This window comes from Cyclopterus lumpus, chromosome 13, assembly GCF_009769545.1.
Source record: "Cyclopterus lumpus isolate fCycLum1 chromosome 13, fCycLum1.pri, whole genome shotgun sequence".
Classification (NCBI taxonomy): Eukaryota; Metazoa; Chordata; class Actinopteri; order Perciformes; family Cyclopteridae; genus Cyclopterus; species Cyclopterus lumpus.
Genome location: NC_046978.1, coordinates 13,416,861 through 13,444,598, shown reverse-complemented (window position 1 = coordinate 13,444,598; position 27,738 = coordinate 13,416,861). Strand labels below are relative to the sequence as shown.

Here is a 27,738-nt window from a genome sequence, read left to right as displayed (position 1 = left end):
TTCTATCATCTTTAATTCACTCCCTGATGATGGCGGCCCTGCTCGCTGCTCAGGGTAATCGTGTGATGTATGAGTCCGCCCAACACCTCGTGGCAGAGGTGAAAATCATTCCACCCATGCAGATAGCAGGCCCGGGAACAAATGTTTTCCCTCCTTAATAAAAATAAATGAATTTGGTGTCAAGCGCGAGCGTTTGAATACACGGGACGCATGCATGTGAGCATATCTGTGTTTATGCATAGTGCCGTGATGTATTTTTCGGATGTCCATGAGGGATTTCGATGAGGAGATAATACAATTTTCCTCATTATTTTTCATTAAATCTTTTGTGTTGTCTTTCAGATACATCAACTTCAAAGTTTAGCTCATTTCAATATTTTTTCATCATTCTTTTATTTTACACTTACTTTCTTGTACTATCATGATGTGCTATCTCTCTTGATAATGCAGTTGAAGTCATGGTGCTGCTCCCAGCTGGAGATATTTTAGACCTCTTTGATGAAGGGGCGTCAGCTTGCAGTGATGAAGTAATGTCCATAACTGAACAAACAAACAGGATTATTTGCTTTAAGTAGAATGAGACACCCTGAATTGCACACACACACTCACACACACACACACACACACACACACACACACACGTACACACACACACACACACTCGATCTGATTATCTGTACTCAGTGTCCCTACTGCCCCCCATGTCGAAGTACAGCTACGGTCTTTGAGTTATCAATCATCTGCACATGAAACCACAATTTTTCTAACTCTGCACATAGCATATTTGCTTTCAGCTAACGTTTACCTTCCAGAAACATATATGTTTATGAGTTGAAATGCTCTTGTGGAGTCCATTGGACCGGGGGAATTTCTGGTCTAAATCAAATATAAACTTTGAGACCAGTGTGAGGGGGGAAATGTCAAAGGAGAAACAGCAACGGGGGGATACAGTTACCTTTAAGAGCTCTTGTCCCTCCACCATATGGCAACCTTCACATCCAGGACTGTAACCGCGGCACTCTGTGCTGAAAATCATTACCTTGACTCCGAGAGCCACATTGGGTTTCATGCTCGGCCCGACTCAGCAACGTCTTTAACATTCCCCTCAAACTTGCTGGGCCCACACAGTGTGTGCGTGTGTCAAAGACAATAGTTGTGGAGACACTGAGATCAGGTATTGCTGCAGGGAATGACTGTGAAAAATACTTAAGTTGTAGATATGGTTCGACAAATACACGAACATAGTGCATAACACAGAAAATCTGTAATTGACAGCTGATTCAGCACAATGTGTTCTTAACAGTTTTTTTTATTTGTTCCCCACAGCAAACACACATTTTGACAGGGAATTATGACTCATAACCAGCAGAGGAAAACCGCTCCGGTACTTCTGTGGTAGTTGACGGTTGACATTGTGCTTTGACCATTCACATTTTTTGAAGGATATTAAAATGCAACACACTGGGCTTATCTTGTTCGTCAAACAAAGTGGTAAAAGTTGAAAAAGTTCAATGACTTTGTCCAGGTCTTGAGTTAATCTCGCAGGTTAGTTTATGACCACCTGTGGCCAATCACTGTGACCCGTTCAGTCAATCAGAAGCACGGTTACTTCATGGCCAGTGAACACGACGTGTGTGTGTGTATCTGTGTGGATCAAAGGTTCCACGGCTGACAGCGCAGCGGTACAGTGTCACACAGGCAGCCCTTAAGGAATGTTCTTCTGCCCAGGGATGGGTTGTGGAGCCTCATTAGCAGAGCCCCCTCTCACCGTGGCCTGTCAGCCTGCATTAGGCGCTGCCCACCTCAGATGCAGGCTGTGGGAGCCGCAGCTTCCTGTGAATCCATTTCCGGCCTTCGGTGTCTCTCTGTCCCGATGGCCGTTTGCTTGTTTGGTGACCTGTCTGGTCGTCTGTAAGTGAACTCGTCTTTTTCTCCTCGTCTGACTTCCTTCGCATTGGAAATGTATCCGTCTTTCTGATTACCGTGCCCCCGTGTCCTCCCATTTGGGAGAACAATGCTACTTTGCTCCACCTGCGCACTGTGTCAACACTGTGGATGATTCAATCCCCCTTCCACCACGAAGCTCCACCAGACACGTGTGCCACTCTGAAGAAGCCCAGTGTGGGTTCAAGGGTCGTACTGCTATGTCCTGTTTCACTCTATTCACAATTAACCCCAGTTTGCTTCCCTCTGTTTTCCCTGTACAGTGGAGAAAGAGTTCAGGAAAACAGTCAGAGGAGTACAATGCTGAGCAGACTTCGCATAGCCATCTTGGCATCAGTTCAAAGAAATGACAAACACACCATGTTGTTGCTGCAGGTTGTTTTGTTTTAGCTCCAAACGCCTGTTTTTGGATATCAGGTGTTATTCAAAATGTGTATATGAATCTACAGTTCGTTGAGTTTTTCCTAGTCCAGGGACAAACGTAATGATTAGAAACTAGAAACAATAAAAACATTGACATTAGAAACAAGTGTGCTCCCTTAATGCTCTACTGCTTCTTATTACTCAGCCCAATGGAATTGAAATCAAGGTCACATGACCTTTGTCACATGACACATGACACCCCCACATGTTGTTATCATAGTATCTGTCTATCTCCTAACTGATCAAGTTAATATATGTACACTTTGTATGTTTAACTTAATTGTCAGTGCTGTCGGGAACTTAACCTCTTGCCATCGTTAATTTGTGATAATCCATCAATCACAAAGATATCCCTGAGCAACGCCCTCACGTAGAGAATCTCTGTGTGTCTTTTTCGCAGGTGACGGTGACGATGAGTTTGCCCTCTACCCATCCGACATCTTAGACGATGTATGCGGCTCTGATGGGGATCCCACACCTTCTTCGGCCCTGGCAGAGTACCCAGCGTCCCCGCTGCTCTCTGAGGATGAGGCTTCACCCCAGCACCCCTTGTCATTCCAACACCCAAGCATCTTTTTACCCCAGGAAGATTTGGCCATTCCCCTGGACTTTGAACTGCGAGGGTCAGCGGTTCCAGGCGGAGGCCTGGGCATCTGGAGCCACCGGCGGGTAAATGTCGGAGAGCGCTTTGGACCATATGAAGGAGAGCACATGCCTCGTCTCCGAGACCCCGCTCAAGGCTGGGAGGTAGGAACATGATGAATGCTTTGCTGAGTCGGGACCTTCGCACCCATCGATGATTGACAGAATGAATGTTTCAATAAGTGTACAGCAACCGTTATAATATCAAGAAAACAGGCATTATCTTTTATTTTAGAGTGGCCACCATATTTTTCAATGGTTTCAGGTTAGATTACATGGTAGGATAGATAAATGTGATCTACTTATAACAGTAGCTTAAGCTTTGGTACAAGTATAAACATGGAAATTGCAGTTACAAGGATTTTCTGCAACATTAATAGTACACTTTCTGACAAGGGCAATACACACTGTAGCATTCACATGAGAACTATTTTTCCTAAATATATATATATTCTCCCATGTCGTCATGCTCACATTTAGCCCAGTGACCGCAAAGCTGTTGTTGCCATTTGTTGCCCAGTGATGTAATATGAGCTCAGTGCCATCGAAAGAAAGGGAGTCAAAGTTGTGCTCTTAACTCAATTAAAATGAAAAGCCATAAATCCCCTTTTCATTCTGGTTAGGGACCCAGTGCGGCCATTGGCAAATCACATATTGGTCAGCCGGCACAACAAATCGAAGGCAGGGTCACAGGACAAGGTCAAAGGTTAGATGTGGTCTCCGTCAGTGTTTTATAGAGTAGGAGGAAGGGGCTGGCAGAGTATCAGCCTCATTAAGTCTCCCAAAATAGATCCCTTCTAATTTGGATGTGAGGATTTAGTCCTTCATACTCGGGCCTTTGTCCCTTTGTTGGACAGAACCAAGCTTATTAAGGACTGCTGACCATGCAGTTTATAAAGTGAAAAGTCACAGGTTTAAATAAAAAAGAACGGGTTACCAGAGTCTTCCAAACCCTTAAGTCCATTTCAATGCTGTACTTTAAAGCTGACTGAGAACACTTGGTAAAGTATCAACATTTGGCTCATATAAATAGTTTTGGATTTGGACTGGAGCTTTTTCTCCCGCCCATCAGCTCTGACTCAGTGGTGTTGGCGCCTCAAACCAAATCAAAATAAATACCTTGCTCTTATTTCACTCTGGACATTTCTCGAAGAAACAACTTCTCCCTCATTATCAACTGCCGGTTGAGAGGCAATATATAAATCTTAAATATCTCTTAAATTGTAGTGAGAAAAAAAATCCTTTTTACCCATTTTCATAATACAGCATCTTAATAAAACGTATCTGTCCCTCTCGAAGAGATTTACAGCTCGTTGAACAAGCTCTTTGGGTTATTCTTTTTCCCAGGGAAGGAAATAAAGGAAAAAGAGGTTTCATGAATTTTAATCCGGTGGTAATTTATGGGGATCTTGAATAATAATATGTATTTAAAAAGCTGAGGAGCTGGGATGTAAGTGTGCATGTGTGTGTGTGTGTGTGTGTGTGTGTGTGTGTGTGTGTGTTTGGGGGCAGGCGGGTGGGAGGATTGAGGAGAAAGATGGTATCCTGGCAAGGCAGCACTGTATCACAATGTTTAATTACCACCCTGACAGCGAGCCATAACTCTTTCCATTAAGTAAATAAGTTGTAAAGAATTTATGATGAAATGCCACATTATTCAGAATGGATATTCAGTGATGACATCCCTCTGCATTAAATATGGTAAATGCCATTAAGCCCTCCTGACCCTCCCCCCTCTTCCCCCATGCCCACCCGTTCACCATCCCTCATCCGTTGCTCACACCAGCCCCCCCCCCCCCCCCCCCGCCCCCCCCCCCCACACACACTCCCGCCTGCAAACCGTCAATATGCCAATAAGCCTGCGGAGGGTCTGTAAAAATAAAATTGATTTGGTAAATGTGAGTTAAGATAGATATGTTTGCTTTCATCATCAATTCCGTGCAGCGCAGCGAGGTGATGTCACCGACCGGGGAACGCTAAAGTGGCGCTCCCATCTGGAGCGTTTGATGGAGGGCCCTGAGCGGCCCAGGCCAGTGGTGACAGACTGGGGGAAGTTTGTCACCAGGGAGGCCACCGTTCCTCAGAGCCATCACCATAAATTTGGGGGCTTTATTCATAAAGGGGACGAGTGAGTTATAGCGTCCATGATATTTATGAATACAGGAATGGTGACTTATGGGAAAGATAGCCCCGGTAAATAAGAGGCAGAGAGGCAGCAGCGAGGGGTCTGTTGGGCTGAGATGCACACCTCCACTGCTGCATGCAGAACCGGAGTGCTGACTGTGCCAGTAGTCATAATTAGTTATGTGTGTGTGTTTGTGAGCTGTGTAAAGGATTTTAGAAATTAATCGTGTGCCAGATGTCTGTCAATTTATCACAACCCAACCACTCTGTTGACTGAAGATTTACATTTAGTTAAAAAAAAAAACTTAAAATGTAAACTGAAACTAGACTGGATTTATGAATTAAAATGATTCATTCATGAATGCATTAACAAGGAATTAATTTAATCTAATTTGTATTTACAACAGAACAATAAACACCTAATATAGGAACAATGAGAGTTTTTAAATAAATCCAAATGGCTTTGAATATCTAAATAGAAAGTGAAGTGCCCTTTCAACCCTGGTGAATACTCCCAAGTCTCATTTGGACCCAGAACAAAGCGGATGTCATATTACCAAAGTACATGGGCTGGGCTTGTATTCCTCAAACAGGGGGGGGGAAAATCAAATAATAGAAGTTGAAGTACTCCATATGTTTTCCCAGACTGTATTTAATAATGTCACTTAAGTAATAAATATACAAATATACAAATATATAAAAATGATAAAACATGAACTGTAAAATATTGCATGTTTGGGATGAGGTGGCCGTCTCTCACCCACAGTATTTGTATGCATTTTTTCCATGGCTCCCTTGAAAGTACTCTTAACGCCTGGATGCCCACCAGTCCATATTCTGCTGTCTCTCTCTCTGAGTCGTTAGGCACATTGAAATTCAAACTCCATTTGTGTCTGTCTTCTTCTCAGCAGCGGCAACAATGAGACAGAGAGTTAGAGTCCGGGAGAGAGTTATCCAGCACTCAATGAGCCTTTGGGCTCACCCAAACTCGCAGCCCCATGGGATTATGGGTCCTGGGCTTAGAAAACTGGGTGCCTCCTGCTGTAGGAGCAATGGGCGGAACAGGTTACGGGTGCGAGAATGGGTGGGATGGTGAGTGGGGCGGGACAGGGGCGCTTTAGGGCCTTTGTGCACCTCTTGAGTGAGAGGCGGAGGTGCAGGTGGAGGCGATAGTGTTGGTGGTGGTGGAGGGGAGGTGGTGAAGGAGATTAGCAGTGATGGTGAATGGGAATAGAGGATTAGGTGGCTGGGCAGGGTCTTTCCTGGCTCTGCCTGTCTCCTGAACCTCCCTGTCTTGGGAGGATGGAAGGAAGGAGAAGCAGCTGCCCGGCCCGAAGGACACCCATCATTTAAACTGTTGTCAGCATTTCTAATGATCTCCTAAGAAAAACAAATTTGTTTGCTTTCTGTTTGTATTCCTGTTGACCCAGACACTTTCAATTTGAGATTCCAAAAGACATTTTTTTGTGATTATGATGCCAGCAGGTGATTTGTCACATTTACATAACAGGGGAAATGACAAGAAAATCTAACGTGCAACATTTTCAGGCAACTGTAATTCATCTGTCGTTACTTGTTGCCTTTCTTAAATGTGCAGACAGTGTGAACTCTGGGTAAGGTCGATCCTGGAATCAGGGTTTTGTGGGTTGCATGTGTGCGCACACATACGCTCTTGTGTGTGCATGTGTGTAAGACAGAGTGTGAGAGCGTGGACGGAGGGCGTTTCGAGAGGGCGTGTTTTTTGTCCACGGATAAGCCGCTGTCCTGAATGAATGCAGATGTCTCTGGCTGGCTGTCCGCCTGTCCCCTGTGCACTGACGGCCTGTCACCTCTCTCTGTCACAGGGAGAAAGAGCCACTCTTGGACCTCCTAAAAGCCCCCTAATCCCCGAGCCCCTGCCACATCCCTTCCACTGTCAGCGGAGATGGCCCTGCCCACAGCAGCGCTTAGAAAGGCAGGCGCTAGGGATGAACCCCTCTGTCACTCACGCACCTCTCAATGGACACACATCCTCACATTTTCACACACACACGTACACACGCACGCATAGTTTTTTTTTCTCAGAAATACTAAGTGAAAAAGTCCTGCGGATGCAGAGGCGACGTGAATGGCGGTTGTCAATGCATTGTGCTGCATGAACACAACGGCTGCGCTGACATCATTGTGGGACCCATTCTCTTTCATGAGAAGAGCACTAACTAGCTGCTGAGACACTGTCTGTAATTATGAAGGAGCCGCTCACAGCATACACTCGGCTCTCATTGGCACTTGATGAATTGTAATGGGGACAATAAAGATCATTAAACTCTGTTGTGTGGGACCGGATAGTGTGAGGAGGGAAATGTGTCACCGTGTAGACGGAATGTCCCGGACAAGAGACCGTTGAGTTGCGCTGCAGAGGAAACACATGGCTTTTAATTATACCGTCTTTTAATTGTAAATACAGCGACACTTCGGAGCTGTGTCAGACTACTGGTTGGGACACATAGTTAGATTGACCGCAGGGTAAGTAACTGCTACGGGTGTGGGTTGAAAAGTAAATATGGTCATGGGCACAAGAGTTTTAGTGTAGAACATGAACTTGAAATAAGAGGTCTGAGGATGTAGGATGGACTTAAGGTGACGTAGGTTTTCACCTGTTTCTATAGTTTCAATGTTTTAATAAAGTAGTTAGCAGTTAGCATTGAGAGGTGCCCCATTAGTGTCCTGCTTAAAGAGGCTGATCAACATTATTTGTCTGTAAATTGAGCTGTGTAAAAGTTGTCACTATGAAATATATTCTATGAAATCTTTGACTTCCTACTATATCTAGAATATCTAAAATACCGCATGTCGCAACAACCAGTCACGATACGTTTTTTGAAGACTTGAATTGATTGACAATTGATTAGTTGAAATGGCCCCATCCATGTTGAGTAAATACCATGTGCTTAACCTGCTGTGCTACCAAAACACCCCTGGCCTCTAACTTCCTTCACATGGTGCAGAGTGTGCAGAGTGTGCAGAGTGTGCAGCCCCACAGCGCCTTCAGCCACGTGTGTCCGAGTCTGCTTTTGTCTCTCCTGGTGTCCGTGAGGGAGATGAGCTCCCCATTCAATGCAACTGGAGCTTGATTGTCTTGGAAGGGAGTGATGTTCATTCAAAAATCCTAAAGACAAAACAAGCTGGGGGTCCGTCTCCCTGCCTCTCAGTTGATTGGTAATCCCTCTCTTCGGGGTTAATCTGTTGTTTGTTGCTGCTGGTTGAGGCGTGTGTTTGTCTATTTGTGTGTGTGTGTGTGTGTGTGTGTGTGTGTGTGTGTGTGTGTGTGTGTGTGTGTGTGTGTGTGTGTATTTGGAGGGGGGGTTCTAATCTCATGTGAGAGAAGAGGAGGCACATGAGAGAGTGAGATAAAGTGTGGGAAGATTCCCATGTATGAGTGCAGGGTAGTCAAATCCTCCACTTTCTCCTGAGTTGGCTCTTCTTTCACAGTAAAACAGGACACAAAAATACTAATTTCTGATTCCCCCCTCATTCCCTCCTTCTCCTCCCCACTCCCTCCCCCTCCCTCATTCTCTGTCTGAGTTTCCCAGCAGGGAGGGGAAGCTAGGTTAACTAACTGAACAAAGTCAGAGTGAATTGCAGAAGGACAAAGGCGGGCGTGAGTGGGGGCTATGCCAGTTGGAAGGTGTAGCCAGCAGCACAATACCAGGTGAAGGAGGCTCTTGTCAGGGGTCTATCCAAGTAGGTCAAAGGTCATGGACCTAATTAGATCTGAAGTGAATGGAAGGACTTGTTTGATTGAAGGAGGAGGCCGGAAGGAGTTCACCTGTTTGAAAAGCTCAGAGGGGGGACATGTTTCTCCCCCCATTATATCTGACCAGGCGGGATGCAGGAAAAGCTCCGACTCGCTGATAGCTCCCAGTGGGAGTCAAAAAAAACGAGGCTGATCTGATCGGAAACACATGCAGGGCAAACTCAATAGCACAATGACAAACGTCTAGACGGCCACAGATATAATAGAATTGATATGCAGGTGCATTGACTCATCGGTGGAATATAAATGCCACCGCCTTGTAACACACATTTATATCATCTGTCCTCAGCTGTTATAGCACTCTGGACACACTCAGAAAGATGTACACGGCGAGACTTGCCGAAACAAGGAAGCTTCAAAGTCGCCGTCGAAGCCATTATTTTCAAGGCATCTCTGTGTTACGAGATGACTTACAGGGAAATAAAAGGGAAGTAAAATGGGAGGTGGCATGTAGCAAACGCTTAACAGCTTGCATTTGTTTCAACACAAGAATTTCCATTTTCTCGTTGCCTACCAAAGAGTGTATTTTTTTAAGGTTACACTGTTGTGAGTGAACCTTTGAGTCAAAATGTTAAACAACCTCCTATTAATTTACAACTCAATAGGCCGTAAACGTGGTGGAAGCTTTGAGGTAACCCGAGGAAAGAACTATGGGGAATGTGCTACCTACTCCACATAGGAAAAGAGCACTTTAATCAAACGCACCTCGTCAACTGTCTTACGAGCTCCCTTCGGCAAAAAGTGCTGTTATTCATTTACACACACACACACACACACACAAATCAACACTGCATGTTTGGAATATGTATGCCTGTCCACAAATGTACAACTACACGGTAAACCCCATAGGTTTACACACACACACGCACACACACACACAATCATAAAGACAAAAATGTGCCCCCTGCACTCTTCACAGATAGGAGGGAAAATGAGGGGACCCCTAAACAGCATACAGGAAACAGAGGTGATGAATTCCGTGTGCGCGGCCACAGAGAGAGGCTCATAGATACCTTATCTAGGGGGATTGATAGGGGAAGGGCCTTCCTTTAAAACACACTACTGATTGTTTCCAAATGTCTTCCCAATGGGGAGGGTTAGAGAGAGGGAAACACGGCTACTCAGGGGCAGAGCTTGCAGGCTTTTTATTGGTCCAGTCCGGGGAAACAGAGAGGGACCAGCAACTCTGTCCTGGCTTTGCTGCCCCGAGTTGCAGCTAGTGCTTAACTAGCAGTCAGATCGCATTACCCAGGCAGTAAATCTAAGTACCGGTTAACGCAAATAATCAAGGGCTAATACTGCTCTACAAAACCACTTTCTCTGTGTCTGTGGTCAGCGCTGCGCATACAGGCACGGCCCTCTGTCTTCTTAGCCTCTGCCAGACTCTCCCTCACTCTCTCACGGCTATTATAACCTACACACACAGTCACAATCTCCATATACTTATGCATCCATGTATCCCGTACGGAGTGTGCTGCTAGGTGTGCTTAGTGTGTGTGCTTAGTGTGCTCACTCACATGTTTAAATCTCTCTTCTGTCTCTGTGCTGCAGTTCAAAGGATAATGGGACATTGCGGTCTGGTTTGAGAGCTTATTACTGGGTTAAGCGCTAAAAAACGCAGGTCGGGCTACATTCAGCACAGTAACGCCGTACACCTCTTACAATTACTCCATATTGCCGGTCCAATTAGAGTGGAGCAGTTCCAAAACCAGTACTGAGAACTGCCAGGTTTAGAGAGAGAGAAAGCAGAGGCCCCGGGTGGCAGTAATGAGGTCTTAACCCCGACTTTGCTCTATTATGTCATAATGCTTTAATTCGAGCCATATGATAGGCTGCTGTTCACTCTTATGTTATTGGAAAGTCAATATTTGTGAGCTGGCCCTGCCTCGTCCCCTCAGATGTGGCCTGGGAGTAAATGCAAAAAAAAAAAAAGATTGCTGAGAAGTGAATGATTGACAGAAGGGAAGACCACATCAGGTTGCTTCGCAAACTATTATGTGATAAGATGAATAATATGACACGTCTTCACCAGCTGAATGATACTTTTTGTCACAGATATAGTTGTAATCAATGGAAAGGTGATACACTTATATTTTGGTACTATCAGTATTGGCAGTATTATTACTAATAGCAGCAGTGTTAGTTCAATTTCAGGGCTGCAGTTCCTCATGAAAAATAAGATTGAATTGATCCTACACAGCATCTGTGACGGATACTATAGATTTATATGGTATGATTTGGTTGGATTTGTCTTCTACTTGAAGATATGTCTACTGGTGGAAAGTAAAAAAGTACATGTACCAACTTCCTCAAGGCACAATTTCCAGGTACATTTCTATTCTACTACATTTGAAGGGAAAATGTATACATTTTACCAAAATATATTTATCTGAAAGCCATATTTAGAAAGTACTTTTCAGATTAATATTTCACGTAAAAATACATGAACTTTTCTGAATAACGCTAAGCTACCCAACTGAAGTGGGTTAATTCAGCTCTAACTCAACTCGCTATAACCTTAAAATCATGCTTTTTACCTTAATCATAATCAATTAATATCATATATGAGAATATAATGCTCTTAAAAGGGGGCAGTTGCCATAGTGAGTACTTTTTGTTTTAATACTTGAAGTATGTCTTGCTTGTAGTTACATGTTGAGTGCTGGACCTTTACTTGTAATGTGGTATTTCCTCAACACTGCGCTCCTGCCCACACACCTGAGACCAGCCACTCACGTTGGAATGACACGACTGTTGTGCTAATTACCAAAAAGGGTGTTTGTTCATATTTTGTACAGTGTTTGAAGGTCACATTTTAAATTAGTGTGGCTCTTATATTTAATGGGGTTAATTACCATTGTAATTACCACCGCTCACATCCAGGTCAATAATTGTTTTGTAATTGCTTTCAGGTTGCATAATAATGATACAGTCCATCAATTTCTGTCATTGCATATTTTTAAATAGGGGATGTTTAATTATGTTCAAAATAAACATGCACTACTTTTGAATAATGAGAAGAAAGTGGCAAATACTACGTTTTGAAACAAGTGAATCAATTACCGTACCTGCTTGTACAGCTTTATTAACTATAGTTCAGAATAATTTAATAATTTAATTATTTTTTGGAGAATTATTGGAGAAACTATTGAGCAAATGGCACAGCAAAACTAAACGTAATAGCTACTCTCCTGCAAATGCTCCCTCTAACATCTCACGAGGCTGCACTATAGGCTACACATGCTGCAAATCAGACTTCACTTGTGTTCTGCAGAGTTACATTTCTTGTTTACACTCCAAGTGACTCAAGGAATGTTATTCTAACTCCATTACAGCAGCTTTTGCAGAGTATCTTTTTCATACCAAGCATTGTTCATTGTTTGAAGATGTAAATTGAGCAATAAAAAGGGAATGTTTCTGGGATATATTGGATTAGACATCCAGCATACTGTATGCTCATGTGTTTTGCATTAGAGAGTTCTAAACTTTAGCGTCGGGCAGGGGGTTGGGCTCTACACATGGCAGTCACCCTAAACTCCACAGATAAATGCAGCTCACTCATGCAAAGATGGTGGGGAATAGATAGTGTTTCTCCTCCCGGGGGAGAGAGTGAAGGGGTGACCGGGATGAAAAGGGGACTTAAAACATGCTTATGCAGAGCAACTGAGGGGGCAGTCTGTGAAAAGATAGGATAGGCAAAACCAGACAACTAGAAGGGGTGAAAACAAGAGTGATGGATGAGGCAGACGAGAGACAAAGACGGATAAAGGGGAGAGAAGAGTACAAGAGAGAGAGACTAAATCAGTCATAGTGAATGAAAGAGAGGCAGAATGAGCTGAGAAGGTGGAGAGAGAACTCAATGTCCTGTCTCTGGTACGTGCCGAGGGAGACAGATTTCCCGATGGAGTGTTCCCAAGTGTCCCTCTGCAGTCTCTAATAGGATTTTCCAGGCTACAGCAGGTAGTCTGTGAGGGAACTTTGTTCGTCGGTGCTCACAGATAAGGGTTAATGCAGCCCAAATGTTCCTCCACTACACGGGGCGCTCTGGGAGTCTGTCGCTCCCTCCTCTCCGGGGTCTGCGCTGTCGGCACCAATCCGTCACAAAGGATTTCGTCCTGCAAAACTCAGTGGCCATTTCTGACATCTCCAAAAAACTAATTGTTGTCTCCAATCCTGGCAAGCCCTGTAAAGTCCTAACGAGTTAGCGTCTTCTGCACAGATGAGAGAGAATTGCAAAATATACGTCTCAGATGAATTATGCTTTGTCATGAGCCCTAAACAGGAGAGGACACGAGAGAGGATGCCAAGACAGACCAGGCCAGAGTCTCTGAGAGCAGGGTTTGTGTCATCCGTATTATCTCCTCCGATTGTTCCTCTTTCTCCAAGCTTCCCTTCCCTCCGAGCCACTTTATGACATGCATTGTAGTGTCTTTAGAGTTCTGGGCAGCCTCTGATCGGGCCATGCAGGGCTTCTCTCTGGCCCTGAGTGACAGTGGGATCAGGTCCAACCACCACCCATGACACAGAGCCATAAATCATCCTGCTGGCACCGAGCTCCACTTCCTGAACAGCTACCAGTTCCTGCAGGGCACAAAAAGGCCTTTGTGGGCTCCAGGCTGCTAGAGCTTCTCCTCTCTTTGAGGATTCTGAGGTTTATCAGCAATGCTGAGAACGATTGTGGAGGAAAGAGAGAGTTTACACAAAAACTCTTTCTTTCTCTCTTTTTAAGTGAGCTTAATAATGCTATGGCTGAACTACGGCTAATAGCCACTGAATGTGAACACCTGTTGAACAGCAGGTCACTATTTGTTTCTCTACGTCACCATAGAAACTTCCCGTAGGCGTTACTTCACTTAGATAAAGTCATCAGCCTTCAGTTTCCTGTAGGAGCCCAACTTGGCCATTTCATCACTGTGTAGTGATGTGTGAAGAGTCAGACTGCCGGTGCTGCGGTGGTCCTCGCCAAAGGTGGCCTCCCTCCATCACTCCCCCCCCCCCCACACACACACACACACACACACACACACACACACCCCGTTACATTCCTCATTTCCACCAGTCTCCGTCCTCCCTGTGTGTTTGGATGGCTCCACCTCACTGTCAGGCTGTGAGGGACGGCTGTTTTCCTTGCAGGCCAGATCAAGACAGGAGATTGGCCCCAGGGGGCCCGAAGATGTGAAGCTTCTGACACGTCCCGTAAATCTAGGGTGTCCCATCTCCAGTGCTCGATCTGCGTGCCGCAATGAGAACACCAATGAGGCGTGAGGATGAACATTCCTCAGGCCGTTCTCACACACAAACCCCCGGGTTGTGCTGGGAGAATAATACCTCGCTGCCCCTCTTCTTCGACTAGGGAGCTGTCCACCTCAGCAAATATTCTGTCTTTCCACCACTGGTGAAATAAGTCCCCAAACCCCAACTTTTTCACCATCAAAGTTTTCACAAGAAGGCTTCTTGCTTAGTGTATGGTTTTGTGTTTGTGTTACATGATGAATATGAAATGGTGTGTTATTCTTGTGTCTATGTGAAGCAGTTATACACCATTTATGTTGATGTACTTAATTTCCATAATCCTTTGCCATGTGTGTCTCAATCTAACAGTGTGGAGCTGGCAGAGCTGCGCAAATACAAGCAGACTAATTAATATACTCACTCACATACACTCATCCTGGCCCAATGATGATACTTGCATGAATATAGTAGAGCACGGGCAACATATTACTCCCATGTATGGGATGTATGTGAGGTAGTAAAATGTTGGACCTATGTAATTACCTAATATATGTATATATATACCTTTAACTATATTTCATTAAAACTGTACAAATATATTACAGGTCAAGTATTTTGTATTAAATGTTTGGCCCATGCTGACCTGTGTGTGTCATGTTGCAGCACACAGAAAGACAAACAGACAGGCAGTTGACATGCAAATCAGTAGAAAGAAGTCATTTAGTCAAAGGCACAGACCTAATGAAGGCAGACTGGCCAAACAAAAAAACCTAAAGGCAGGCCGCCCGTGTGTTCCCCTTTTCTCCTCACCCACCCGGCCACGTTAGCCACGTTAGCCAGATCTTTCACCCAAATGGAAATGCAGCCTGTCATTTCCACGAGCCTCCAACCGCTCTGTCTGTCCAATCCGTCACAGCGTGCCGGCGGCCGCGCAAATAGGCCTGCCACTCTCACTGTCATCTGAGTAAAGGATGTCCCATCGTTACCACAGGGTGGGACCAGGCAGCACTCAGGTCCACTTTCACACCTCCTCATTTTTCCTCCAGCCTCCATCCTCCTGCCTCCTCCTCCTCCTCCTCTCACAACCTCACCCAAGTGATGAGCCTTTTGGACCTCCATAGCAGTACTAGAATGTGAGGTGTGTAAGTGTTTGGGGGTGCTTTCTCAGAATACAGGCATGTGTATTTTTTTTCTGTGTGCGATGAATGTCCCCCCCCCCACATCTCCCAACCCATACTCCAATCTCCCCATCAAGAGTCAAAAGCGGTAGTATAATAGGAGCAGAGGTGAGCTGAAATAAATTGTGTCCTGGACTGGTAACCTAACAGCCATCATAAATAATGTAGACCTATTTGAAGGGGAAGATGGGGCATTAGAAGCTATTTACACTGCAAGAGCCGTGCTATCGATCAGCATGGGGCGTCCCATAGATAAGAATGGGATGATGTCATGGTTATTTATGGTGATTCCCGATGGTAAGGCTACAGAAGGGGTTTCAGGGCGACAGCATCATCTGTTTTTTTGGGGTGCGGGGGGGGATGATGCATTCTGTCATCAGTGGAACAATCAGCAGGGTGTTTGAGGGAGGCGAGGTGTAGCAGTAGCATGCCGCTGACATACACATATCAACACACACACACACACACACACACACACACACACATACAGACATGCATGGACACAGACAACCTGCACACACAAACATTATACATGCATACAGACACACACAATGCTAAGATAAATGCATCTGGTGTGATTAGGGTTCATAAAAGGTAGTTAGAGGAGATGGCTCAGAGGAGATAGAGTACATCTCCGTCTCCATGCTTCACGTACACCAGCATACACACATATATATAAAGAGTGCAATAAAACACTGGTTCTCCGCTGCTGGGCTCTGAAGTGAGCCAAAGGCCATATGCAATGCGAGTCTGAGAAAGAATTACCATTCAGGGATCACTGGTCAGGTCACATAAGTACATGCACCTCAGTTGTGTTAAATGAGAATTCAGGAACTGTGAGATCTGGAGACTGGCTAAGGTGTGCCATGGGATTTTACTTGATGTCATACATACCGCAGAGGGAGAACAAATAACAGGAAAATATCTTGGAAAAAGAATCTCTTATTCTTGGAAATATCTTATATATCTGTTCTTTCAAACATCCACATTGCACAGTGCTGAGGGCATTGCCGTTGTAATAGGTAACCAATCGCTGCATTTGTAATGCAGTCACCTCAGAGGTAGGTTTGAAGATGTCTTCCTGTTATTAGTAATTTGTATTATTCCAAACAGAAAATATAATTAGAACCATAATTGGAGTTTCACAATTCAAAGAACTACTATCGACTTTATATCAAAATCTGATGTGAAATTGGATGGAAAACTGAAATGGAAAAAACAACTTGGTGTGAATATTACAGAAGATGAATGGTTGTATGAAAAATGTATAGTGTTCACACTGGTAACTGACCACAAATAAACTATATATTAACAGTGTTTCCTGTACTTACTTCATTCTGCCTTAAGCTTTAAAAATGGTTGAGGAGAGAGAGCGAGAAGGGTAGAACTACAGAAGGAGAGACCCCCAGAGCTGAGGGAGGTGTGGTGGGGCAGTGGAAAGAGGAGAACAGGAGGGGAGTAAAAGCTGGCACGACTCCACAGTGTTTTCTGTCACTGGCCCCTCGGAGCAGGAACATTATTGTGAATATTAGTTCAGAACTTCTGGCACCCATCCAGGCACCGGCCTCTGCCTGTGGAAGGAGGCGGGGGGGTTAGCAGCAGGGTTCAAGTCCCACCATACACACACACCACTACTGCCATTAACCACCACCCCCATCTCCTCGGCACACTCAAGACTAGAAAGGCTCAGCAACAACAAGATGTGTGGAGCCTAAAGTCCTGCCTGGCCCTGATAACAAGTCCCAGCTTTTTAAAAAATAAGCAAACACAAGTGGCTGTTTGATGTCCCCCTTATCTTCGCTAACTTTAAATTCTCAGAGAGTTTCTCCGGCGAGATCAAATTCAGTAATTAATCTGCTCGCTTTTTTTCTATGAATTGTTATTGAGCAAAACTTTTACTCCAAACTCAAAAGCTCACAGCGCAGGCTCCTTTCATTCTGGTAATGAGAAAGTGGCTAAAAAGCCTGGAAAAGTCTGTCAAATTCCACAAGGACTCGTTTTGCTTACAAACATGCAAGTTGTATGGTAATTCTTGGATGAGCGGTGAGGAAGTTTATAACCATTTGTATATCATAATAGGGCTCAACGCTCAGGTGTCTGCTGGCCTCTTGGGCCTCAGGGCCTGATAAAAAAAAAAAAAAAAAAAAACTATTCTGTTTTTGTTTGAGTCTCATTGGAGAGAAGGATCAATTGAGCTTAATGAGTTCAGGGAAAGACAATGGCAGAAACCAAGCGGATGGATTCTAATCATTCGGGAGTAAGTCGGCTAAAGGCGATGATGCCACTGAAAGGGCAGAAAGCCGCCTGGCACAGAGTTGAAATAACAGGAAAACACAAAGAGACCGAAGTAGGAGATGGGAGAAGTGGAGAGGGCACCTCCCTTTTAATGGGAGGAGGAGACGAAGGAGGAGGGTGTAAGGTCTATTCAAGAGGAACAAGGAGACACAATGTAACAGGGTCAATGCTGGGTCAGCAAAGTCCATGAACTGCAGGGTACAAGTGGCAGCAGGCAGCAGTAAGACTGCAGAGCATAGACAGGTGAGCTGTTAGCGAGCCATCGGCCCTTTTAATGTCAGAGGAATGTGATGCAGGAAAACACCTTCCTGCATCACATTCATGAGAGCCAACGTGTAGAGCCACGCACTCCAACTAACAGTGGAGCGTTACACTCTGCTAATAATGCATTTGTGTATGCACTAAATAAGGCAGTGAGATTTTGGAGTGAAGACATCCAATGGGTTTGTTAAGGTCTTTTGACAAAGCCATCACAAAGGTCATGTATCTATAAGTATCTCTTTGACCTGTCACCCTTGACCCCTCAGCCAGCCAACACAACAAGGGGCTTAGAGAGGCGTTACCATGGTAACACGGTGGGTCAGTGAAAGGCCAGATGGGATAGTTTGCATGGTGTTTTTACACTTGCATGATCTTGTGTGAATGCCCATACACACCCGCATGCATGCATGTGTTTTCAGGTACAGTATGTGTGCCCTTTACCAGAGAGTGTGTGTATACCTGCTTCATATGTGTCGCCCTCAGCAGTGCAGTCATTAAGAGAGGGCACATTGAGGTCTCTGCTGCACTCTTACGCTATAAAAAAAAACAGCCCCCCTCAATGAGGATGAGTCGTTGGGCTCCCAGGTCTCTCACCCAGCCTGCCCTGGGGGAGGAGGGAGGTGGGGGTTTTGTCTCTCACCCCCCTTTTGTTAGAGTACCCCCCGTAATAAATCTGGATCTGGTAAATAGCCCATGAATAAAGGGAGATTTTATCCTCGGTGGCACAGGGAAGATTTAGTGGGCAGAGGCAGCGTCGCCTCTCTTCTGAACAACTACAAAGTGGTCACTCAGCGAGCCTTAAGAGGCATAAAAAGCCTGCGGTAGTTCATTAAATCTCCAGCATGAAGATGGGACCGCTGCGGCGGTGATTTACTGCAGTCAGGTGCATATAGAGGCAGTGGCACTCAGCCCCACCTCTCATTCTCTGTCTGTCCCAATGAGGAAATAACTAAGCATGCTGCGCTATTTATCGGCTGCATATTTGGGAGACACGGAGCGAGGGACGGGGGGGGACACTGTGAGGACAGAGAATGGGCTGAATTGGGGACAAGAGTGGTGTTTTTTCAACCCTTGTTTCTTTTTGTCAAACGCTGAATACGAGCATGGAATCATACCCGAGGCTTTCTTTGATTATCGCCCATTTCAGTGTGGTTCCAGGTGGATGTGCTCGGCCCTAATGAGGGGTCACTTGGGGTCACAATGGGTAAAGAGTCAGCGGTTGAAGCATGAGAGTGAACTTTTCACTCGGAAAGCTGGTTGAAACATGTAAAACATTATTCTGGCAACTTTTCTACATTCAACATCATTCTTTCGAGACTTTACTTTGAATAACTTTTAGTATTGAATATTTTAGGTAATAAAATACGATAACATTACTTTTGTGAAGCCATATTCATTGCCTCAGTGTACTACGGTACACCCTGCCGGCTCTTCGAAACACTTTCTCCTTAAATTATCCCCATGGCAATAGTATCTTGCTGTGCCTGTCACGCACGCAAGCAAATCTTTGCCTCCTGCCTTTAAACTGACCTTGCTGTAATCACTTCACCTTCTTATTTTCCCAATGAAATAACCAGATGCACTCTCTCACCTTGAGGAATTTGCCGTTAAGCCACTTGAGATGGGAACATTCAATATTTGCTTCCAGATTCTTCTGCGCTTTCTGTCAGTGATAGGGCCTTCACTTACTCAGCATTGTGTTTGTCCCGTTCAAACATTCACACAGCAGAGAGGCAGAGACATGGGATAGAAAGTGCACTGTGTATCATCGTAATCGCACCCACAAAGGATTTTTGATAATGTTGTCATGGAAAGGAGTTATGTTTTGATTTGTGTCGACCATCTCTCAGAAAGTCACAATTGTCCCTCAGTAGCCTCCAATATCACGCTATAAACCATGCAGATATGTTCCCCTTTTCAAAAAAAGGCATCGCTGCCGAATAAACGGAATTAATGTTAATTTTTTTTCACACTCTCCCATATTAAGTTTACATTACGAAAGCCAGGTGCTGTACATCAGTATTTAATTTGACTTTATTCTCAGGCAGTGGAGAATGTCAGAAATAAATGCCATCATATCATCTCGATGAAAAATCCCTGTCATAGTTTTTCCACATAGTTTCTCCTGACAGCATGTTTACTTCTCCGAAAAATGAGTTTAAAAAAAATGACCAAGCAAACTTCGACTGTTTACACTGCCGTCCTTTTTTCATTCCTGCCTCAGACTCAGAAGGTCAAAGCAAATCTGTTAATCTCCTCACTGAAGGACAGCATAAGGGCAGATGAATGCCATTTACCATGGGAGTACTGGACTATGACTCTCCAAATAGGATGATTTAGGCTTCTATTAATCAAATTCAGAAATGTCAAGTTTCCCTCTCCTTTATAAAGTTCCTCTCTTTTTCCCCATTTCTCCCTCCTTCCCTCTCGGTCGTCCCTCCTCTCCTCTTCTCTCTACCCTTCATCCACCCCTCTTCCCCTCTCTGATGCCGGGATAAAGATGTAGGGCCTGATCAGTGGAAGCTGATGTCCTAATAGAGAAGTAATGAGAATAGATCTGCTGGCTGCCTGGCTGTCTGCGTGTCCCGACGTGCCGCTGTGTTCAACCACTTATGAAAGACACAAGGGGGAGAGAGCGATGTGCTCTGGCCCTTAGCACAAAGATAATAGTCACTGTTTTATCCACCTCTGCCTGACAAATGACTGTCATTAATCAGCAGCCAGAGAGTCCGCCCTGTGTGTGTGTGTGTGTGTGTGTGTGTGTCTGTGTCTGTGTGTGTGAGTGGTATGAAATAGAGGTGAATACAGAGCATGTGCCTTTCTGGGTATTTGTGCAAGGAAGAAATGCAAACACACGTACACACACACACACACACACCTTACAGATCTTGCTATAGATAAAGATAAAGGACATTTACTTATTGGCCTACAGGGTTGTTGCCTCCTAGATGTAGGTTCACCTTCAAGCTATGCATATTGTAATGTGTGTAATAGAATAGAACATAATCTAAGAAGTGAGAGGAAAAAAAAGAAAAATCAAGTGTATAGAAAGAAGTATCCAGAGAAAATGCTAGAGGGACAAGTGGGAGGGTAAATTAATGTGGAGGTTAACAGGCACAAAGGGCCGGTGTGAGGGCCAGTTGTTGGCCCTCACAGTAGATGAGGTGGCAGGCAGAGAAGGCCCGAGGAGGGCCTTTGTGTGAATGAATGCGTCTCACCCTCCAATGTTATCACGATGGTGAGTCATTAATCACAATCGTGACAAAATACACAGTGACCAAGAATCACACACTTGGCAGCCTAGTGTACCCACACACACACACACACACACACACACACACACACAGACACACACATAATATACAAGGACATACAAGCGCCCAGTGCTAACATGCACAGTACGTGTGTGTGCCCATGTGTGTATATCGCTCTCTAACTCACCTGCTCAGAGTCTTCTCCTGTGGGCCACAGCAGTGATTAACAGATAAAAACGAGTACAGCAACAAAGAAAGCTGCTGGAAAAGGCTCAAACTGTAGTCTGATTTGTTTTCCATTTATTTGTACTAAAATGCCAACGCATTCTTTAAACTTCTGCCCTCCACCACCTCACCTATAAAGGAGTAACAAGCTACATAACAGTCTTTACTAAATCGCATTGCTGTAAGGTAAGGGAGGTCTGAGTAGCTCGCTATGATCGGACTTGGCAGCCGAGTGCTGAGAGCTGCTGGCCTACAGAGCTGGTGTCCTACACACAGAGGCCCCACTCTCTGAGTTGGCTCCAGTCCTTCCCCATGGCCTCAGTCTGGCCTCGGTCTGGTCCTACTCGTCCCCAACCCTGCCAAACCTCCACCACATCCCTGAGGAGCATCCATGCATCTCTGTGCCACTCTGCTGCACTCTGCCAAGTACACACTCCAACTGCCCCACCAAATCCACGCATGACCTTCTTCTTCTTCTTCTTCTTCTTGCTGTTTCATACACTCTTTACACAAACACAGACACGCACACACACCACACACACACACACACACACGTGCAATCCAAAGCCATTTGACATTGGCAGCCCTTTCATATGCACTCTCGCCAATAACCGAACAAATGACTTTATGTTGTGTTGCATGTTGTCATAGTGAACTCTCTTACACTCCTCATTTACAGCCCCCTCAGACTGTTTAATAGTGCCCCAGTAAGTGAACAGAACTCTTTCATTTGCTTGTATTCCAGCTAAGGCAGAGAGAGGTCCCAACTTGCCCATATTTCGTTTTTTCTATTTTCCCCTTTCCTTCAGAAACAAAATTACCTCTGAATAACTGATGCAAAACACGTTTTTGTCCCTCTTGTTTTGAACTAATCTGTTCTCACTGCTATTGCGATTTCCCCCTTGGTTTTGGTCAAATTAGTTGAATCATTCTTGAATTGTCACACACACACATATTGGGCCTCTTTAGTTTAATCTTATTTGTTACCCTTTGTCCACTGTCTTTCAGCATTTAAGCATGTTTTCAGAAGATGAAATACATAATCGTGTGTATGCGACAGTCATTAATCTTTCATCTTAGATGCGTGGGTCAGAAAAAAATCTAACCCTGCTTCTCAAGTAGGCGCCATCAAATTCAACACAAGTTGTTTTTGAAGTTTCTCCCACCTTCCTCTCATCCTTTGAGATCACAGAAGCCACCGTAAGCCCAGAGCGGGTAAGCCCCCAGCTGGGATATGCCCGCCAGGGAGCAGCCGGCTGCTGGAACGGTGCCACGGCAGCTAAGATTTTAAGCTTCAGGAGACCGCTAAGTTACTGCGGTCACTCACAGGAGGGATCGCAGTCCCTGCTCATAGTCAAGCAGCATACAGAGGAAGCCTTTCAAAACCCAAGAGGAAGAAAGTGGAAGAGAGAACATCAGAGAGAAATTGGGCCAGAAACGTGAGCTTGATGCAGGTCTTTGCGATCGCAGTTTACTGTCGGACGTGAGCGATGTCTTCTGGGCTCGCGGTGTCTTCTGGGCTTGCGGTGTCTTCTGGGCTCGCGGTGTCTTCTGGGCTCGCGGTGTGTCTCTCGCCTCCGTTTGTGTCCGTCCGTCAGCTATAGTGTCCTGAGAAGAATGTGAGAGCATTTAACAAGGCTGTAGCCGTCGCGTTTAATAGTTCTGGTGATGATAATGGTGGGCTGCGAGATGGTTTGCTCGTTAAAGCCACTGCAGTAAGAGTGGATTTCAGGGCTGTAATTGCAGCTCGTTAGGAATAGGCCAATCAGGAGCTCTGGCCCGGCTCGACGCCCATGTGCGTTCTCTGTGGCCCTGAGCTGCTGAGGTATTTCATACAGCGTGGTGTTTTGATTTTATTCTTCTTGAGGGTTTAGTGATACTGAGCCATATACAGAGCCATTTCTTGAGGGTTTAGTGATATTGTGTAATATTTTCACTTGCTGTTTTTAGTTCCCAGATGTTAGGAGATTCTCAGACTTACCCACTTGCCAACATTTATATGTCTATTAAATATCAAAGAGGTGGTTTTGTATATTTTTCTGATTTAATATCAGTTAGCTTTATTTAACAGTTGCAACCAAATAAAAAGGACATATGTCATTCACGCTGAGACAAAATGTGGTAAAAGACCACATTCTTTGATCGTTTTAAATATCTTCTGCTCTCAAAATTGACGAAAATTGCTTCCTCGTTTATTTTCAAATATAACGTGCATTCGGGCCGGCATTGTTTTGCCCAGTGTGTCATGTTTGGGAGTTTGAGTCAAAGCCGGGTTTAGCCAAGCCTGGAAAGGGGAAGCTCTGATGTGGCCTCTGTCCCTCTGTGGGGGTGCCCATGCCTAGTGTATAATTTAAGATTTCTGCAGAGCTAAATAGCACTCTTGCTCAATAGCCATCAATATGGCCGCTTGTAAAATGTGTCTGGGACCAGTTGGAGGCTGGCTGGCTTGTTAGGTGCTGGGAATATTTGAGGCAGGTGGTGGAGGGCCAAGGCCAAGGTCCATATGGATCTGATCACAGAACAGTAGTGGCAGCTTATGGGGTTTTGTTGCATTATCCCAACACGTGGTGTCTCTCTAGTTCCTTCGGTCAGTAGCTCTGTTGTGTGTGCGTACATATATGTATATTCCTGCTGTTTCTCTCCTCTATCCCTCCATGTCCTCATCTTATAATTCAAAACTTAGGTAATTTCATTGGTTTCAAATGTGTTCCAAAACTTTTAGAAGTTTCTTGCATACTTGTGTTTAATGTTGTTCAGAAGTACATCTGGAGCTTCAGGGAGAGTAAAGAATGAAACCGTCTCGCTTCTCAGACTTCTAATCACAATGTCATGTTTTCAAATGAGCTAAATGAATCCCTTCTCCTCTCTTTGTCGCCAACCTCAAATATTTACTGTTGGCGTTGTCTGTTGGCGGTGAGGGAGCGGGCAGGCAGGCGGGCGGGCGGTGGGGGTGGGTGTTGGAGGAGCACCAGAATGTGGGCCCAGCTCAGCCCGGCCCTGAGGGCCCGAGTGTGTAGCCGAGCTGCTTAATTGAGATCTCAACGTGACATTGAGCGCTTGTAAATTACAATGTGCCAGATGAGGTCGAGAAGCCTTCATCTCAGCAGCAGCAAACACATGGTTTGTAAGTCTGTGTGCACCTTCCTGCTTGTCTGCATGTAGTTGGCTGCTCTTACTTTGGTAAGTGCTCCATTTGAGTTATTATGTCTCTCTTTTCTTTGATATGACTGCAAAAAATTAGTTAAGAAAATATCTGTGCCAGAGTTTTGCTGTCATAAGCTTCTTCCTCTCCCCTTTTCTAAACCAATCCACTCTTTTCGGTTAAACCTCCCAGCCATGTCATCAAATTACCCCACCCACTTCTTCTTATTGCTCCTCCCATTTTCAGTCCTTTGTCAACACCTACTAGTTGATTTAAAATGCAGATACTTTATGATTCATTGAGCATCGTTGTTTTATATCATTTAAGTGCCCATCTTACAAGCATTGGCTGCCATTTTTCAAACAATACCCATTAATATTTATACTAAAACGGATATTAAATAATAGGAACCAACATAAATTATTTAATAGCAGAGAGCAACAGAAAAAAGAACAAGTTAGAGGATCAGTTAAAGTGATCACCGGCAGGTAGAAAATAATTATCGAGAAGAGTTTTGAAGTTAACTGTAACCCACTGTGACATGTACATGCACGATGGCACAGAACACACACACACATACACATACACACACACACACACATACACACACACACACACACACACACACACACACTAACCAGGTGGCAGGAGAACCACAAACAAACGGACACACATGCATGTATACAGACTTGTCAGTCAAGCAATGTGTTTATATTAAGAAGTTGTAATGAGTGTGATGTCATTTCTCCACGCTCTTGAGAACAATCTGGCAATCTGGATACTGTCAATCATTGTGTGCCTGCAGGCGTAAGCAGACCGAGGGGGGGGGGGGGGGGGCTTGTGTATGTGTGTCTGGAGGGAGGGAGGGAAGTGGTACGTTTGGAGAGTGTGTGTGTGTGTGTGTGTGTGTGTGTGTGTGTGTGTTAGTTTAGTTTAGAGGTTCTGATGAGCAACTCTTGAACAAAGACCCAACATATGAGCTGCACATGGTGCCCTATTTGAGGAATGGGCTTCATCATTCTCACCTCATCACCGTAGCGACTGCAGTCTCGCACACGCCTTAACACACACCCACACGTACCCACTCTGAAGCACACACCCTCACACGTCCACGCTTACCGCTCCACACATAGGTCTACCCCACCATTCATACGCACAGCTGCCGTTCACTTACCCACAAACACCCGCAGTGCCCCTTTCCCCCCTGTGACCACTGGTAAAGATGGAAATCTGTTTACTTTTTACATTTTTCCCATGCTGTAGCAGACAGGAAATGTGTGAAGGAGTCCTAATGGACGCTAATGACACTGACCCACTGTGTGTTGGAAAATGGTGTGATTTGTCTCTTTGTCTGAGAATTATTGAGTAAATGAATGCGGGAGGGAAAAGGGGGGAAACATGAGACGCTTTTCAATTTTGTTTGGCAACCGAAACTTTGCACGTGTGCATCTGTTGTTTGAAATCCTCTCAGAGTACAGTGTCTAATTTACTGCACGCCTCACCCCATGGCCATTAGCATGAACAGTAATTACTGGTGACTTTCCTCGAAGTTGCTTTGCAGATCTTGGGGCAGGACAGAGGATTGTCCGAGGGGCAGGAGAGAAGGGCGAGCGGGAGACTACAAAGTGACCAGCCAAGCAAACGCCACCCTGTCTACGTCCTTGCTCTTTTTGTCAAGTGCATGTTAATGTATTAATGAAATGCAAAATAGGAGGGGGGCATCCATATAAACGACTAATTAAAATAATGAGGAAGGAAAAAGCATGTAGTGCAGTGTCACCATTGATTAATTCATTCATAAAGAACGGGCGGGCACAGCGGCTATAGCCCCTCCACTTCACAATGTTCCCAGAAATAAAAGCTAGCGGGAAACAGTGGCAGACAGACACACAGACAGACAGACACACAGACAGACAGGCAGGCAGACAGACACACAGACAGACAGGCAGGCAGACAGACACACAGACAGACAGACAGACACACAGACAGACAGACACACAGACAGACAGGCAGACAGACAGACAGACAGACAGACAGACAGGCAGACAGGCAGACAGACAGACACACAGACAGACAGACAGACAGGCAGACAGACAGACAGACAGACAGGCAGACAGACAGACAGACACACAGACAGACAGACAGACAGACAGACAGACACACAGACAGGCAGACAGACAGACAGACAGACACACAGACAGACAGACACACACACAGACAGACAGACAGACAGACAGACAGACAGACAGGCAGACAGACAGACAGACAGACAGACAGACAGGCAGACAGGCAGACAGACAGACACACAGACAGACAGACAGACAGACACACAGACAGACAGACAGACAGACACACAGACAGACAGACAGACACACAGACAGACACACAGACAGACAGGCAGACAGACAGACACACAGACAGACAGACAGACAAACAGGCAGACACACAGACAGGCAGACAGACAGACAGACACACAGACAGACACACAGACAGACAGGCAGACAGACAGACACACAGACAGACAGACAGACAGACAGACAGGCAGACACACAGACAGGCAGACAGACAGACAGACACACAGACAGACAGACAAACAGGCAAATACACAGACAGACAAACAGGCAAACACACAGACAGACAGACAGACACACAGACAGACAAACAGGCAGACAGACAGACAGACAGAAAGACAGACACACAGACAGACAGACAGACATGGAAACATGCAGGCAGGCAGACAGACAGACACACAGACAGACAGACCGACATACAGGCAGGCAGGCAGGCAGACAGGCAGACATACAGGCAGACAGACATACAGACATGCAGGCAGGCAGACAGACAGACATACAGACACACAGACAGAAAGACAGACACACAGACAGGCAGACAGACATACAGACATGCAGGCAGACACACAGACAAACATGGAGACACGCAGGCAGGCAGACAGACAGACAGACAGACACACAGATACACAGACAGACATGGAGACAGACCGACAGACAGACATACAGACAGACATGCAGGCAGGTAAGGCAGACATACAGACAGACAGACAGACAGACAGACAGGCAGGCAGGCAGACAGACATACATAGATAAGCATCAACAACAACAACCTAACTTTACCTAATTAGAACTAATTCTATTCATCTGTAGTTTTATCCCAGACACCCTAATGGGTACCAGCATCAGAATCTGTCCTTCTGTTGTATTCGAC

At 45.2% G+C, this 27,738-nt stretch overlaps 1 protein-coding gene across 1 annotated transcript in view; it reads left to right on the top strand.

The window, feature by feature from the left end:
* The first annotated feature begins 3,063 nt into the window (after positions 1-3,063).
* mecom (MDS1 and EVI1 complex locus) overlaps positions 3,064-27,738 on the top strand; it is an 88,585-nt gene continuing 63,910 nt past the window's right edge. Inside the window, exon 1 of the mRNA XM_034548281.1 lies at positions 3,064-3,114. Coding sequence (XP_034404172.1) covers positions 3,079-3,114 — 36 coding nt within the window. The 5' untranslated portion in view covers positions 3,064-3,078. The remainder of the gene's footprint in view (positions 3,115-27,738) is intronic.